The 15,638-nt window shown below is 36.0% G+C and overlaps 1 protein-coding gene across 2 annotated transcripts in view; it reads right to left on the reverse strand.

Moving 5' to 3' along the window:
* DNTT (DNA nucleotidylexotransferase) overlaps positions 1-15,638 on the reverse strand; it is a 92,562-nt gene that overhangs the window by 22,382 nt on the left and 54,542 nt on the right. For both annotated transcript variants that reach the window (XM_057402273.1, XM_057402272.1), the window contains 3 exons: positions 13,170-13,272; positions 4,001-4,264; positions 2,602-2,685 (listed from right to left, as the gene is read on the reverse strand). In XM_057402273.1, the coding sequence (XP_057258256.1) occupies positions 2,602-2,685; positions 4,001-4,264; positions 13,170-13,272 (451 nt within the window). The remainder of the gene's footprint in view (positions 1-2,601; positions 2,686-4,000; positions 4,265-13,169; positions 13,273-15,638) is intronic.

Below are 15,638 nucleotides of genomic sequence, written 5' to 3' on the forward strand. Positions count from 1 at the left end.
GCAGCCACACAACTTACTGCAATCTTCTCTTCCACTACGGGTCATCGTCTCAAGTTTCACAGCTACAGACACCATTGTTTTACTATGTACATCCTTGATTTCATTACATACTGGGTGGCAGTGTAGAAGGATTCTTAAGAAAGGAATAACTTAATACAAAATTGCAAAATTAAAAATAAAAATTATTTTAACACATCAGATTATAAATAGTGGAACCCTTAGGGAAGGGTGTGTCTCCTGATTCTTATTAGAATGACACTACTTGATAAAAGAGCCTTGTTTAAACAGATTATAACTTCAGTGCTGCCTGGTCTGAAATTTTTCACATTGCATATCTGACTTAGAATTTTCTTTCTTTGTGGAAAATTTCAGTTAATATAATTTAGCAATTTCTGAGATTGCAGCAGAGACAACAACAGTAATACACTGCATCAACAGATTAACACGAAATCTTGTTTTAAATTCTGTGGTTTGTGGCAGAAAATAAAATTTGGAAGTGAACTGGCTATGTCTGGGATTAAATGAGAAAAGGGAGACTGATGTTATTGGAGAGGATGATAACAAACAGAGATTTGAAAGCACAGTTCGCTCCCCACCAAAAGGGACGGTCGATCTATTCATGTACTTCATTTGATATGTGGAAATTCTAAATTAAAGAATTTATGATCAAGACAGTTGAAACTTTCCCTGGATTTTTGGATTTTTTTTTCCTTGTCCTTGTCATAGAATTCCTGCAGTATAATAAGAAATAAGGAATATTTTGTAAGTCTTGCTTCTTAATCTCCACGAATTATGTTTCTTCAGTTTGGGGCAGTGCAGTGAGGAAACATAAATTGAGATTCAGACATGTAGAAGGTCTGGAGATTCAGTTACAGCTACAGCTGATGGTGTGGAAAACATGTTGTGGCTATACCTATTTCTATGTATTTTTCAAAGTCCTGAGGCAGACAGTCAACAGGAGAAAGTTCAGGCCAGCATCTGCAAACAGGGGAGCCCTTCAAATCTGTGGCTTTCTGGGCCTTAAGTCTTTCTCTGCCTCAGTTCTTTACTTGAAAATTTGGGAAGACAAGAGCAACTTTTTCACAGAGGGCATTGTGAAAATAAACCCATCATTTATCTCTGAAACATCCTGGCTAATGCAGTGAAATATGCATTTTCTTTCCCAGAACGATTTGAATGATATGCCAAATACAAAGCCTAAAAGCAATAAAGAAAAAGTAATACTGATTGATGCTGCTCATGAACAAACAGTGTCTTTTTTGCATTACTGAATGCCTTAGGGTTCTGGGTAAAAGCAGCAGATATAATGACATATATACTTGTACACCAGGCAGGCAAGTTTTGCTGCACACAAAAAATAACACTGGCATTTCTTAATTTGTTTGTATTTCCCTAGTGCAGTTATCTGTTGCACCCTAAAAGCTATTTAACAGAGCACATATTAACTTGCAGATAGTAATATTTGCTATATTATATTAAGCCACAGAGTTTATGTTTTGAATTCTTCCAACCTATAGAAGACAGACACTGACACTGTCCCTGTGTTCATGAAGAAACTACCCCCTTTGGACATTTGATAGCATACTTATCCATTATGTGATTTTATATTTTCTTCTGAATCATCTATTATTGACAATTGTTGGAGACAGGATATTTGACTAAATGGATCATTAGTCTGATCATTTCCCCAGGTTTCTATGTGAACTGAGGATGCCGTGCCAGCTGAACCTGACAAGCACAGAGACAGCTGAAATTGAGTGAGGGTTTAGAGCACTGTTGCGCCTCACAAACAATGAGACAATGCTCCATGTAAATAGAAATGTTAAAAGCAGTCTCCATTCTATACGGAATATGTAGAAAAGATCAATGTAAAATCTTGACATAGTACTTTTACTTTCCCGTTTAATAACATCAATAAACATCTTCAATATTGATTTTTGCTTATTATTAAAATGACCTAATACAAATACAGACATTAATCCGGATAAATGCAGAGATCAGTATAACTGCACCCAAGAACATTTAGGCCAGAAAAACTATCAATTATTACCAAGACTGGGAAGCCTGACAAAACAGAACTCCACACAGATTTCTACTTGCAGGGCTTTAAAAGCAGGATGATTCCTGAGGTCCACTTAGTTATCATATCCTAGGAAAATCTTCCTTAGACCTTCTGGCTGTGCCTGCACCACTCAAAATCTATTTTTAATTTGAAATATCAGTACAATCTCTGTTAAAATTGTGCCTGGGACAAAGAGATGACCTTTCATTCTGAATCAGGACAGTAAAATACTTTTTTGAAATACTTCCAGATGAGTTGTTCTCAGTTTTGTGAAGGTTGCACAGTTGCCTCCAAAACACTTTTGTCTAATGTATGTTTCTTGCTAAATTTCAGAAATTACCTCAGCAATGCAAAAAAAGGTTTGTCCAGGTTTAATCAGGCTCTGTCAGTAAAATTACATCTTCTGAAGGTGGGACTGTTTTACTATGTGGTAGAGAATCAAGCTAAACTATGCTATATACTCAAATACCAGTAACAACCTCAAAAAGCAGACTCAGAAATAAAATCACAATAGCTTTATTTATGAGAATAAACAGTACCTTTTTCCTGTCATATAAGGCATGGTTATCCAATATCATCTTCTTTTCATGAGTAGCATACCTCCGCAAATCACGTCCAAATTGCTGTAAAAATATTGCAGATATCAAAAATTCTGACAAATCAAAATTGTTACTGTTTTTGAGTTCCAACACCAAATCAAATAATAAACTAATACCTACAAATTAAACAACTATAGTGTGAAAAAGTGGATCATCTGAAAGAATAATGCCTTGAAAGTCAATGGTCCATCATTTCAGTTGATTAGTCAGGGAATAGTTGGGCACTGCATGAGAAAGTAAGCCAGTGATGGGCTCTTACAGTGTGAACACCCCACAACAGATTTGAGAGAAGAACTTTCAAGTAGCCAAACACTTTCAGGATAAGAAGGACCAAAGAGTCTGCAGAACTTAGTCTAAGGTCCAAATAAATACATTTTATTAACTCAAAAAAGACAACTGACTGAAGTAACTCATCAGCTTAGCAGGAAAATACATCAATTGCAACATTTCTCCTGGTCTAAAACATCCTGTTTCCAATTAACCTGAGTTGAACAGAGTGGCAATGCATCTGTACTACTTCTAGCCCAGCAAAAAATTCATTCAGAGCAGGTTAAGGAGCTCTCCTACCATATAGTCACTCCCTAAGAAAATGAGCATCAGAAGACAAGCATGTAGAACAGATTAAAAACTAATTCTGCCCAGGGAGAGATTAATCATTTGATTTCAGCGTTTGCATTTAGATAGAATTTTTTTTAAACAAATACTGTATTATTTTATATTATACCCATTGATTATGTGTCTATCGTGAAAGTATCAAGTTTTCTTAACTTCTTCAAATATCAATTAAAACATAGTTTACAACAAAAATAATGCATAGATTTTAAAATGTGCCATTTTTTTCAGGTTAAAAACAATTAATATACTAGTGAAACAAAGCATTTTATCTAATCCCAAAAGAAAGAGGTCAAATGGTTTTCAATTCCCTACTAAACAAATTAGGTTCCAATTCCGAACATGTCTTCCTCAAATATTTAATTTCCTGTAAAAATCTGTGACACTCTCCAAATAATTTCTCCACTCAGTAACCATTTAAATTGCCTGTTAGCACTAGCATGATGTAAAAAGACAACGCAAGTGACTGAAAATCAAGCTCTTCAGCTCATGAACAGAAACACTAAGATGTGAGGAAAATAGATGTTAACTCCTCTAGAAACATATCCATAGATGTCAGTGAGGACTTCATCAGTTCCAATCTATGATCACACGCTGATGACAGCATGAAATGTGACATGTAGAGAGAAGGAACATTTTTTTAAAACTCCATGAACTCTGCATGGTCCTGCAATAACAAAACTAGGTTAGGAATGCTAAGGAAACATGGACTGCTGTGGTTACTTACCCTGGAGCCTGTCCAGCCTAACAGAGCATATGCATATTGCTCAAAAGGGGCTATGATCAGATCCACACGGATTGCCTTCCAGTCTTTGACTTCTGCCATATCGATATTTTTTGATGTGTTGTAACTGCTGTTGTCTACTCTTGGCTGACACAATTTTAAAATGGCAAAACACTTCTGAAAATTATCCATAGCATCAACTTTTCTGCTTGGTATCTGTTCCTTTAGAAATGTTGATTCGATGATATCACAATATAGGAGTAAGCCCTAAAGAGAAAATATTGCTCACATTGAATTGCTGGACTGGTTTTACTGTAATTCCAGAGTTTCTAGTCAGTTATCTTAAAAATTCATGCAAAATGCAGCTTCAGTAAACACAAAACTGTCCCGGGCTAAATCTGGGCTAAGCAGAAACTTGAAACAGCTGCAGCTTTTGGAAAAATATTAGCAGATCCTTTGAGGGAGATCCACAGTGGTGGTCATTGGATAATGGCAAAGTCCCACCCGGTACTAAGGAGGCAATATTTGCAATTTTCCCTCTCAGTTGTTTCCTTCTAAGCCTTTTGAAGTTACGTCAACAGAAATTTCTGAGTAAGGATTGATGCTTTCCCACTTGGCAGACATATAGATAAAAACAGATCTGTCCAGAGCACAGTCTTGCTGACAGATTCCAAACAGAGCATTTGGACCGTGTCTGTTGTGTGAGATTTCCTTTTGACAAAGTCTGGAGTCTCCAGAGATGGAAGAGCTCTGCCCATGCCTTTTGTCTGAAGGAAGTGCACCAAAAAACGGTGATCCTCGAAAGTCAGATTTTATTAAAACATAAAGATTATTTTTTTTATAATAAAGAACAATCAGAGTAAGAGAAATGGAAGTAATAAGAGCATTGTAAATTAATTCCTTCTAATCCAGTACTATAAGAAATGTTGAATGGAAAGAGGTAGTGCTTTCTTTCATCCTCGCTCTTTAGCCAGCCACCTTTTCAATGACTACTGGCAGTGAACTCTGCACTATCCCTTCTAGGCCCTTAGGAAAAGCATCTTTCTGTGATTCTGCTGGCCTGTCTCTGTGCCTGTTCCTTGCATTCCTAGGCAGCTTCCAAGGCTACTGATTTCCTGGACATCTCAGACTTACCCTGTACTTCCAAAGCTTCTTAGAGCATGTTCAGCTGCCCTCAGGTAAAGTGCAATCTCCCTTCACCAGCCAGAAAACCTCTCATAGAATCATAGAATTGTTCAGGCTGGAAAAGACCTTTAAGATCATTGAGTCCAACCAGTTCTATGCATGGAGATCCAAAGCACAACATCTTGGACAAGACAAGTAGCAGCCTCCCTCTCACTGCTGCTCAGCACATACTTTTTAAGAATACAAATTATCAAATACACAATAACGAAGAAATAAAGCAGATATTGTCCATCGCACTGCTTCCTTCAGTCATCCTTGAGTCTTCAGAATAGAAATGGAGCTTGATATGTAATAATACAACAATGTTCACTGTCACTGAAACCATTTCTAGCAGGAAGGCTCAGCTGGCAAAAAGATTCCGCTTTCTGAAAGTGGTTACACATGACAAAAACACTTAAATGCGTGCCTCAGCCTTAATTTAGCTTTTATAGATCCATAAAAATACAGTAAACCACTGTGACCACCTCCTCTAAGGTCCCACTTTCACAGAAAGTAAAGACTTTTGAGATTTGTTTTTGCAAAAGAAATTTCAAAAGAAATTTAACTTTGTTATAAAGGTTAACAACAGTAGTGCATAAACCACTTTCTTCAGTCTATCAAGTGTTTAATAGAAGGAAAACTACTAAGCTGAACTTAGTAAGTGATGTTCTGACTCTATAAATTTATTAGTTTCCGTCAAGATCAACAAGCCTGCAACTATCATGTCTTTTCATATCTCCTTTTACATTTCTTTAAAACCTACACATTGATCAAACCCACTTCTGTTCCTCACTGATGAGATGTATAGACCCTTTTTCCTCAAATTTTCATCATCAGGGTTTCTTTAGGTTCTTGGATCAATTATTTGTCTGTGCTTTGGAGACCCTCAAATGTTTACACATTCTCCTTCCTCTGTACTAGGGATTCTCACTGTAAAGAAGCATGGTCAAGAATTCCTCCTGACTTTACTTACTAAATCCATTAATATATAGTAAAGAATCATACTAGGTTCATGTCGGGTTTTGGTTGTTGGGTTGTTTTGGGGTGTTTGGGGGGGGGGGGGGAGTGTTGTTTTTGGTTTGGGTTTTTTCCTAGTATTGAACTGAGAGTGTATAGAAGTGGTTTTATTTCATGCCTGTTGACAGGTCTTGCTTATTTCTTTTATATAGTGCAATTGTGGTAATTTTACCTGATAATATGTTAAATACCTTGGAGAATATAGCAATAAAATTCTTTTTGTCACTCAGAGGTTTAATTCTGAACAACAAGAAAAGCATAACAAAACCCATTTAAAAGATATGATCTTCATGAAAAGATGCTGAAAAATATGTAATTTTCAGCCTCCAGGTTTTTGTTGATGATTTGTTCCAAATTAACAATCCCATTATTTTACTGCAAATCAGTCACAGGCTGTTTTATGGGTCATTGTCCAACCTTCTTAATGATAACTATTTGATTTGCATTGACATTCCTTCACTTCCTTGGAATTTTTATAAATTTATAAATCCTCTTAAATAACAGGAAATTACTTACATAGCCCATTCCCTTGGATCACTAGTTTCTAAGTCTGATTATTTGAAAATGCTTAATTTTAGCAGGCACCCTTTCACATCCATCTTTAAAAGAGATAGGAAATTGTTCTTAATTGTACTCCAATGTCAGAAGGCACTGATGCTTGCTATATCCAAATATAGACTCAAAACAGCTGTTGAATGTTAATGCATAACTGATTATTATCTCACTCTTTCTGATGAAACTATGCCTGCCTTCAGGTTAATTTTATCACTTTTAATGCTAAAAATACTTTTATTTTCACTGATCATTAAACAATCGATGACTTCAAGCTTTGATTAAGCACTGGCATTCTTCCCATTCTCTATAAAAATCATCTAGCTACTTCATCAGTGCTTTCTCATCTTTTGCTTTGCTTATCTTTCTGCTCTTTGAGATCTGGGGCATTACATAGCATATCCCAGAACAAATCTAAATTATGTCTTTCATTAGGCAAAATCTTAACCAGATTAAGCTTTGGTAAAATCTTATTTTATAGTTCCAAGTATCTACATATTCAATATCTGTATGATGTTTGTAGACAGTGTGCTAAGATCACCAGTTTTGCACTTTGCCACAGTTTGTATCAGTGTTTCTGTCTTTATTCAAATGAAGTTGAAATAGCCTCATTTTGGTGCAAGAAATCAGGAATTAAAGCCTGTCTTTAGCTGGACTACAAAAGGAATAGAATTTCTACTGTAAGTGCAAAGACCAAGTAGAAGTTTTGTTTCTGATCATTTGAGAAACAGCAAGATACCACAGCCTGCAGCGATTTCTCTCTTCATGGGCAGGAAGAAAGCATCTAGCGAGTGTTTTTTCTGTCACACAGGGCCACCAGTAGGCCACACACCTGGATTTTTAGCCTGTAAACTCTGGAGGACATATTATTCATTACCTGTATGTCTGTAATAGATAAAATGTCCTTGACAGAAAATGTTTAGGCCTTTTAAGATGTTCATTTTTAATGTTTCGTCATACATTGTATCCTCTCTTTCACCAATATGTTCATTCTGACACTTAGCTGTGCTATCATCTTATAGATAATGTCTTCTGCATTAGCTTTACTTAGTTTTCACGGTAATTTTTTCCAGCTTGCTACTTGTATATATACAGGAATACAAAGTTATAAATTAAAATGGGGGACATTCGACATATCAGGCATTGAATGGCCTTTATCTGAAGTCATTCTCTTTACCACACTTACTAAAGGTCCTCCCTTTGATATCTCTCAGCTGCTCAAAGAGTAAAATTCTGCCTGTTAAATCACAGCATTTAAAATTGTGTCCTTTTCTTTTTTTTTCTTCCTCATCCTATTTTCATATTTAGGAACTTCAGGGGAATACTCCTTGGAGTTAACACCAAGCAATCATGAAGCAGTTGTAACAAATCAGTATTGGAGCCTTCCTACTGCTGTTTTCCCTTGTTGACTAGGCTGCGTCTTCTATTTGAATACATATTAAGCATATGCAGATAGTCACACTTAGCATGTGTGGCTGGAAAGATATTTTAGGACTGCTTGTCTCTGGGTTATTCTGTAGTGTTTTATCCTCATTTGCTGGCTGGGGAATTTCTAAAGCGAAAAGGAAGACTATAAGAGGATGTAGACTGCTGTAAATATCTACTTCAACTCAAAAAAAAATGCAGTTCGGCAACAATTACACAAGTGCTGAGTTCAACAAGCTGTTGAAACCTGATTCAAAGTCAGGATATCACCTTTAAATAGGAGCCAAATCCTAGATCATGTCCATTGGGATGTTTCTAATTAACCTAATTTGATTAGGCACTGGACATCACCATTACTGCATAAAATAAAGCTGAAGTGGCACTTCTGTATGATTTGAAATAGTATTGCCTGGAGGAGCAGTCAGCTATACAGATTGTGTGAAACTCTGGCTACTGCTAGCTGCAAAACAGCACCCTTCTCATTACTCTGTGTCAGGGAATCTGCAGCTCTTTGCAAATTTCAGTTTGATCTATACACCATAAAGTGCTGTAGACATTGTTTACACAATCAAGTTTTAAAATGTAGGTATTTTCATTTCTCAAATTTACAACACCATCAAAACCAGATGTATGGGTTTAGGGCAGTTATGTTAATACCCACTACCATTTTTCCTTTTTTTTATAGTATTATGGGCTTTTAGTTAAATAGACTGCTGACACATCAATACCATTGATATTGGAGTGAATCCATGATCAAACTGAAGTGTGATTTTTTTGAAAAATATAAATATAATACCTGAAAAATAAATCCAAATATGGTTATTAGCATTGTCTCTTTTAATTAAATGAAAACCTATCCTATTTTTAATGTTGCAAGCTGTCATTATTGAAAACTCTTGGTAGCTGTATTAATTATCTTAAAGCTAAATAGGAACATTTTATACCACCTGAAAATCTAATCCAGTATGATCTTCTGAAATGGATATATGTTGCTGCTCTTCATTTCCTTCTGTTTTTTTTTTTTTTTAATTAAATTCCTATAGCTAATCCAAAATAGGACGTAGGCATGTTAGTTTGGAAACATCTCTACCTAGGTGATACATACTGAATTCTATAAAGTGGAACAGCTCAAGGAACAGACACCTGGGAGCAGTCAGGCCTGAGGAATGGAGGGATTCCTCTTCCTGAGCAGACAGGGAGAGAGATCATTAGCAAATGGCATCAAAGGATTGATCAGCAATACAAAACTTTGCAGCTGTTGCAGAATCATGCAGCTGCCTTAAGCCCTTTTGCATTTTCAAGTTCCCTGTATGTCAGAATGGTCTAATTCTGGGCATGTCCTGAACCACCTGATTTTGACAGCAATGGACAGACAAGCACCGGAGTCCAGGAATGATGTTTCCCTCTCTGTGGCATGAGCATTTGCACCAGTGAACAAGACAAACAGAAATACATACATGCATACTTTCCTACATACAGATGTACAATACAGACCAGAAAGATCAAATGCTATAAGAAATGCCACTGCTGCCTGGATCTTCACTTAAAACAGAGCAGGAAATGGAACACTTCTGCCTACTTTATGCAATAACCTCACAAGCAGGACAATCAGATTCAACCCATCTTCTGCCTAAAGAAATTTAAGCCAAGTTCTTTCATGTCCAGTGCTCTAACAACCATGCAATAGTCTATTTTAGGTAAGAGTGTCCTCAGCCCCTGCTGAAGATGAGCCAGAATGAAAAAAAAAAAAATCAAAAAAAAAAAAAAAGTTTAATAACACATTGAGTCAAAAGGTGAGATGTGAGACAATCAATACATGTTCATAAAGGAGCTCTCCACCCTTATGGGCAGAGCATTCATCTGAAAAAAAATAAGCTCTTTGCTCCAGCCTCTTAACAATTTCTGTATCTTGTCTTGTAAATAGGTTTTGTTGCTGCTAATATCCAGCTGTCACTCAATAAGGAAAGTGTTGCTATTCTGTGAACCCCATTTCCAAAAAAATGTTTCCTGCAATGAGAAGCGAGACCAGTTACTTGTTCCTCACCATCCACCTTAATGGGACATCAAAACTTCCCCTTCCTGAGCTGTTCACCTCAGTAAGGGTGAATAATAGAGTCTAAACCATACCACTAATACACTGCAATAAGCGTACACAGGCAGGCATCTACATTCTTCATTTTCCTAAAAGCCATAAGAAAAATGCAACATTATAATTACATGAATACAAAAGGAACAAATGAAAAGTGCAGAAATGCCATTAGCAATGGTATCTCTTCCTTTGTTAAAAGTAACAACAGGAACAGAGCTCAATATAGCTATATAGGTTTTTAAACAAAAAAATTAAAATGTCTTCATACAGTATGTGAATGAAGCTGCATCAACACAGATGGCTCAGCCTGTTTGCCCTCAGACTTCCAAGCTCTAACCCACAGGAGTCATCTCTTAGTTTCTCTAAGAAGGTTTTTGGAATGATTCAAACCATAACCTGTGTACTACATTGCAGCTTTTCCATTTTGATGCTCTACTTTGAGAAGCTTAATGGTGACTTTGTATTATCTGTTCCTTGGCCGATTTTATTGCTGGTGATGCTGTATCAAAGAACATGATGGTGTTGATTTAATCTTAGTTTTCAGCAGCTTTCAATGGAAGGATCTTATTACATTAAACTTTTCAACTAGGAGAAAGGCCTTTTTATACTATTTAAATAAGACTGAGGTCTGTAGTTTAGAAGCTAAACAACGCAGAATCCTTCACTAAGAGCTGCTGAAACGAAGTCAACATTGTGACCTCAGTGATGTTCTTTGATGAATCTGGGCTTTGAAGCAGTAGCACAAAAGGGGAAAGCTGTGGAAAAGACTACAGGTTTACTGTCAAAAAGTATTAAAGTGCTTTAGATTTGAGGGTTTTTGTCTGCCTTCCCCTCCCCTTTAGAAATCAAAGGTAATAAAAAAGAAAGTGGAGTGTAATTCATGTCTTTCTTTTTTGCATTTTGATTTTGCTGGCAGCTTACTTTTTAGTAGTACCAGTAAAAGCCTGTATATTACAACTGCCACAGCAGAGAAGCAGTATAGCTAGCAGTATATAAGCCATAAAAATTCTGGAGGACAAACAGAACACAGGAAATATGTGTCCATACCTTTAAACAATTCCCAGCTTGTTTGGGTTTGGTTTCTATGGCCATTGTGCACCTCCCCTTCTGACATTTTTGTCATGCTGGGATTTCTAAATGAATCCTAACCTTTTCATCAAACCCTTGGTCACCCTTGATTTCCCATACTCTCCCTGAACTCGTTTCTGCTAAATTTTATCTTTAAAAAATCATCAAGAATGATTTATTTTCTACTTATTTTCTTTCAGTTCCATTTAATGAAAGCAGCTCTGAGCGATCTCAAAAGCTTCAGCAGTTGCCAGATCATAGCCACCATTCTAATTCATGTGACTGGAGTATGATGAAATGGGAGAAGGAATAAAAGGCCGCACTCAGGACAGGCTCTATTCTCAGCCTGTTGTCACTTTTCCTTTCTGCTGTGTATAAGAAACATGATTTTTGGAGCACCCACACATGGGTTTCTAGAGATTCAAGTCTGCTTAAGAAGGTAAAAGAACAGCTTCCAAGAAAAAAATGCAACTTTTCTCAGAATAAAGGGAGTAGAATGACTGAGAAAGAAGCTTTACATAAATAATAAAAGATAAAAATAGAGTAGCTCCTCAGCACTCATTAACTGTCACAGCTTCATTGCATTTCATTGGAGCATGATAAAATATACCTGCTAGCAATCTACTTCAATACATACACTTGCTGTAGAGAATTAGGATGGAAGTCACAGAAATCTAAAAAATTAATAATAATCTGTTAACATTTCAAAGACAAAAAGCCAACTGAAGAAAGAGAAATTCAGTCAATATATCTTACCAGGATAAAAGAAGTTTGAAGCCCTTCCATTAAAGCCAGTTGAAAGATTTTGATTACCTTGAAACAGGTCACTTTCTACAGCTAAGCTTTTGTCTGGTTGGATGTCTTCCCTGTGTTAACCCATTGCACATTAAGTAAAGTACAGATTTCAAGAATCAATTCAAAAGCATTATTTCCAGGCTATCTGCACTAAAAGCTGACTTAGCAGTGGAGTGTTTGGTAATTTACCTCAAAAGTGTTGGCCTCCTACTTGTTGAAATGTACTCAATTCCTTTGAGCAATACAGGTAGTAAATGTTGAAAAATATCTTAGCTGGCTAGAAAGGTAGAAGAAGAAACAAAAGCTAATTCTTCCCAAGATGCTATATTTCTGACCAGCAATATTTTGCAGCACAGGCATCTGTTATAATTCAGACTCCTCCGACTTTAGAGCTGCTTGAAACTGAAGAAAGCTGAATAGAAAAGAATACCGAGTCCTCTTAGATGAACAATTCCTCTGTGAAAAGTGTGCATTCTTCCAAACTCAGACATCGTGGAAGACTATGTCAGTTTTCACAATATTCCAAAGGAAGCCAGGAAAAATGCTGGTCTCTGGGCTGAAAGGAAGCTAGAATTCCAGGGATTTGGTACCTAAGCTTTCAGACTTGCTCACCTCACATCATGACATCACCTAAATCCACTACACTTAAACCTGGAGCTCCCTGAAGTAGTTCCTACTAGTTCCTACATTGAGATGGGAGAACCTACTCCCATCTCAATGAGAAATTAAATAAATACATTTTTATCTAAAGTATAAGAACAGTTTTCGGTGACACTCAAAACTCCACCTAGCTTGATTTCTTACCTCTGGCTAGCTGCATAGTCCTAGAGTAAAATACAACAGAATGTGTGCGAAGTACTACTCATATAAACTTCAACTTTAGCATTCAGAGCTGGAGGATGCACCTAGATCATCGTTATCAATAATCAAATAGAGCACTATCCAATTTCAAAATATTGCAGTCATCTGTAAAAAGGAGTCAACATTCTTTAAGCACTGCGTAAGCTTAAATTGATGGTGTTAGAATATTTCCTCTTTGGCCAAATGTTATTTAGCTCATACCTGTTTTTTCCATAAGCCAACAACTTTATGCAGAAGTTCATCATCTTCTCTTGGTCCTGGATTGGTGATCAAAAAATCTATATCATGTCCAGTCTTCTTACCCCTAGAAGCAATAAACAATAAGAAGACTAAAAAAAGTTAATTTCCCATTGAATTTCACACTACTTTCAAAAAGAACAGTTTTGCTGCATTATAAAGAGTTTGCAGCGCAAAGTGATAGCAATGTTTTTTGAAACATAATCAGGGTGGAATCTTCTATGTCTTTTGTCAGGAGTGTCAGTGTTCCTCATTAAGCAATAATTTAAGCTTTTTAATGTATTTCCTCTGTTGTTCAACAAGATGGTGCAGGTCCATTTACTGATGTTAAATCTCTCTCTTTCTTCCCTGTAAGTCCCAGAAAAGGTTTCAGTCATCTTTGACAAAAAAACAACAAAAAAACAACCACAAAAATACTGTAGTACATATTATGAAACCAGTGCAGTAATAGCAAATAAAGTTGCCAGTCTGACTACTGCAGCCTGAAATATTTTTCTTCAGCTTGTCATGATGACCCTTTAATGAACAAACCTGTGATTATTAGTAACTTTATTTTTTCTTTTAATGGCAGTTATCAAATCTTTGTATATTTTACATTTCCTCTCTTTTACGATATAACAATGCTTTTTGCAGAAATTGAGCTGATTTTTTATTATTTCTTTTTGAGAACAGCTCACCTTAATGTGACTAAAGCTAGTTCATTACAACCACTAAGGATTTCACAATTAAATCCATATGAACAAAGTTAATTGTAAATGCTCTTAATGGAAAATGATGTCATAACCTTTAACCTTTTGGTTTTTTTTCTTCATATAAGTCTAAGCGGTCAGCTTGCCTTTCATCTACTTATAAAATGTGTTAGAACTAAGTCAGAGTAAGATGTAGCTTTGCAAGTAAGATGTATCATTGCAAAACTGTGCTAGCAGAATGTTTCCCTTCAGAATTATGAAATGAGCATATCTGAAAATCTATCTCGGAGTGCAATTCATCTCAGGATTGCAGAACCAAAACTAGGTTTTTAATTTGGTCTAAATATTGCAACAGGGACTGCATACACATCTATTTATTGGCTGTAATCAGGACAGCCTAAGGAGAAAGGGGCAGAGGAGATATTCCTGCAACTAGGTGCAGTATGTAGGAGGTGGGGTAAACACCTGAAATCCGGAGTGGTGGCACTTAAATGATACATATCTCCAAATAGTTTCCATGTGTTCATGGAAAAAGTCTGCTCTTGCTGATGTTCACAAGGGTACTAGATGTTATAGCGCAGGTGTGTTTCAGTTCAACACCATATCCAGTATTCAGAGAACTTGTGAATTGTTACAGAAGCAGTGAAAATGGAAACTGTACAAAACAAGATTTGCTTTTTATTATTTCATTAAATAATTCATTCTCCTAAAATAGTGCCTGAAACGGAATCTGATTTCTTAAATTTGGAAATAAGTAGGAACAGAACTGATTGGCAGACATGTCAACTGCCATTTGCATGACAGGAAATTATCCAATTGATAGAGAGCTGAACAGCTTTAGCAGCAAGATGTAAGGAAATTCAAATCTAGGTTTTACATTTGACAAGCAGTCTACTCACTATAATGCAACTATTGTGCCATGTCTGCAGCAAAGTCAAAACTGCTTAAACAGGTGGAAATGATTTCAAAAGAAGTCTCAAATGAAGCACCAGTCTAGGCTCAGAAACCAAACAGCAATTCAAACTCAAGAAGTTAAAAAACATTTAGTATTCCATGTAACAGTTCCCAAGTTATTTTGTAAGATGACATTCATTATCTCTTAAATTACCATAATAATCCAAAACTCTTACATAGCATTTTTTACTTGCATGTCTCAAAACGTTTTTTTCAAAGGGAAGAAATATACTGTTTCCAGCTTAGACATGCAGAAAGTGGCATAAGAAAACTTGTCTGAAATCACTAAAAAAAAAAAAAGAAAAAGAAAGAAAAAAATCGAAGGAAGAAATAAGAAACTGATGGAATTGGGAGCCGCTTCCTAGTTCATCCTCTGATACTCAACACATACATATTTTAGGTTAACCACATATAAAAAATCCTCCTTCGCTCCAGCTGTCAAATCCAAGAAATTCCAGGTGTTTCACAAACCATCTATTTCTCAAGACAGAGAGCATTTATTGAAGTGCTTTTTATTTGTGAAGTTAGTGTGTTTAAATATGATATAAAGACACAGAATATAGTATCACTGTTAGCATCAGTTATATTTCAGCTTCTCTTTGAATTAATTCACAATGGATTAATTTCTGACTGAATTTGTCAGGCTATTAATGGAATGTTTAGTCTAATTTCCACTAGCACTCTTTACCAAATAATGTATTTCATCCTAGAAAAATGTATTACCTTCCTTAAAATAGAAAAACAATCTAGTAAATGAAAAAGCTGTATAATACATATTGCTCAAGGCTTG

This window comes from Pezoporus wallicus, unplaced genomic scaffold (genome assembly GCF_028554395.1).
Source record: "Pezoporus wallicus isolate ANWC-B61680 ecotype Strahan unplaced genomic scaffold, APGP_CSIRO_Pwel_v1 contig_6787, whole genome shotgun sequence".
NCBI classification, from domain to species: Eukaryota; Metazoa; Chordata; class Aves; order Psittaciformes; family Psittacidae; genus Pezoporus; species Pezoporus wallicus.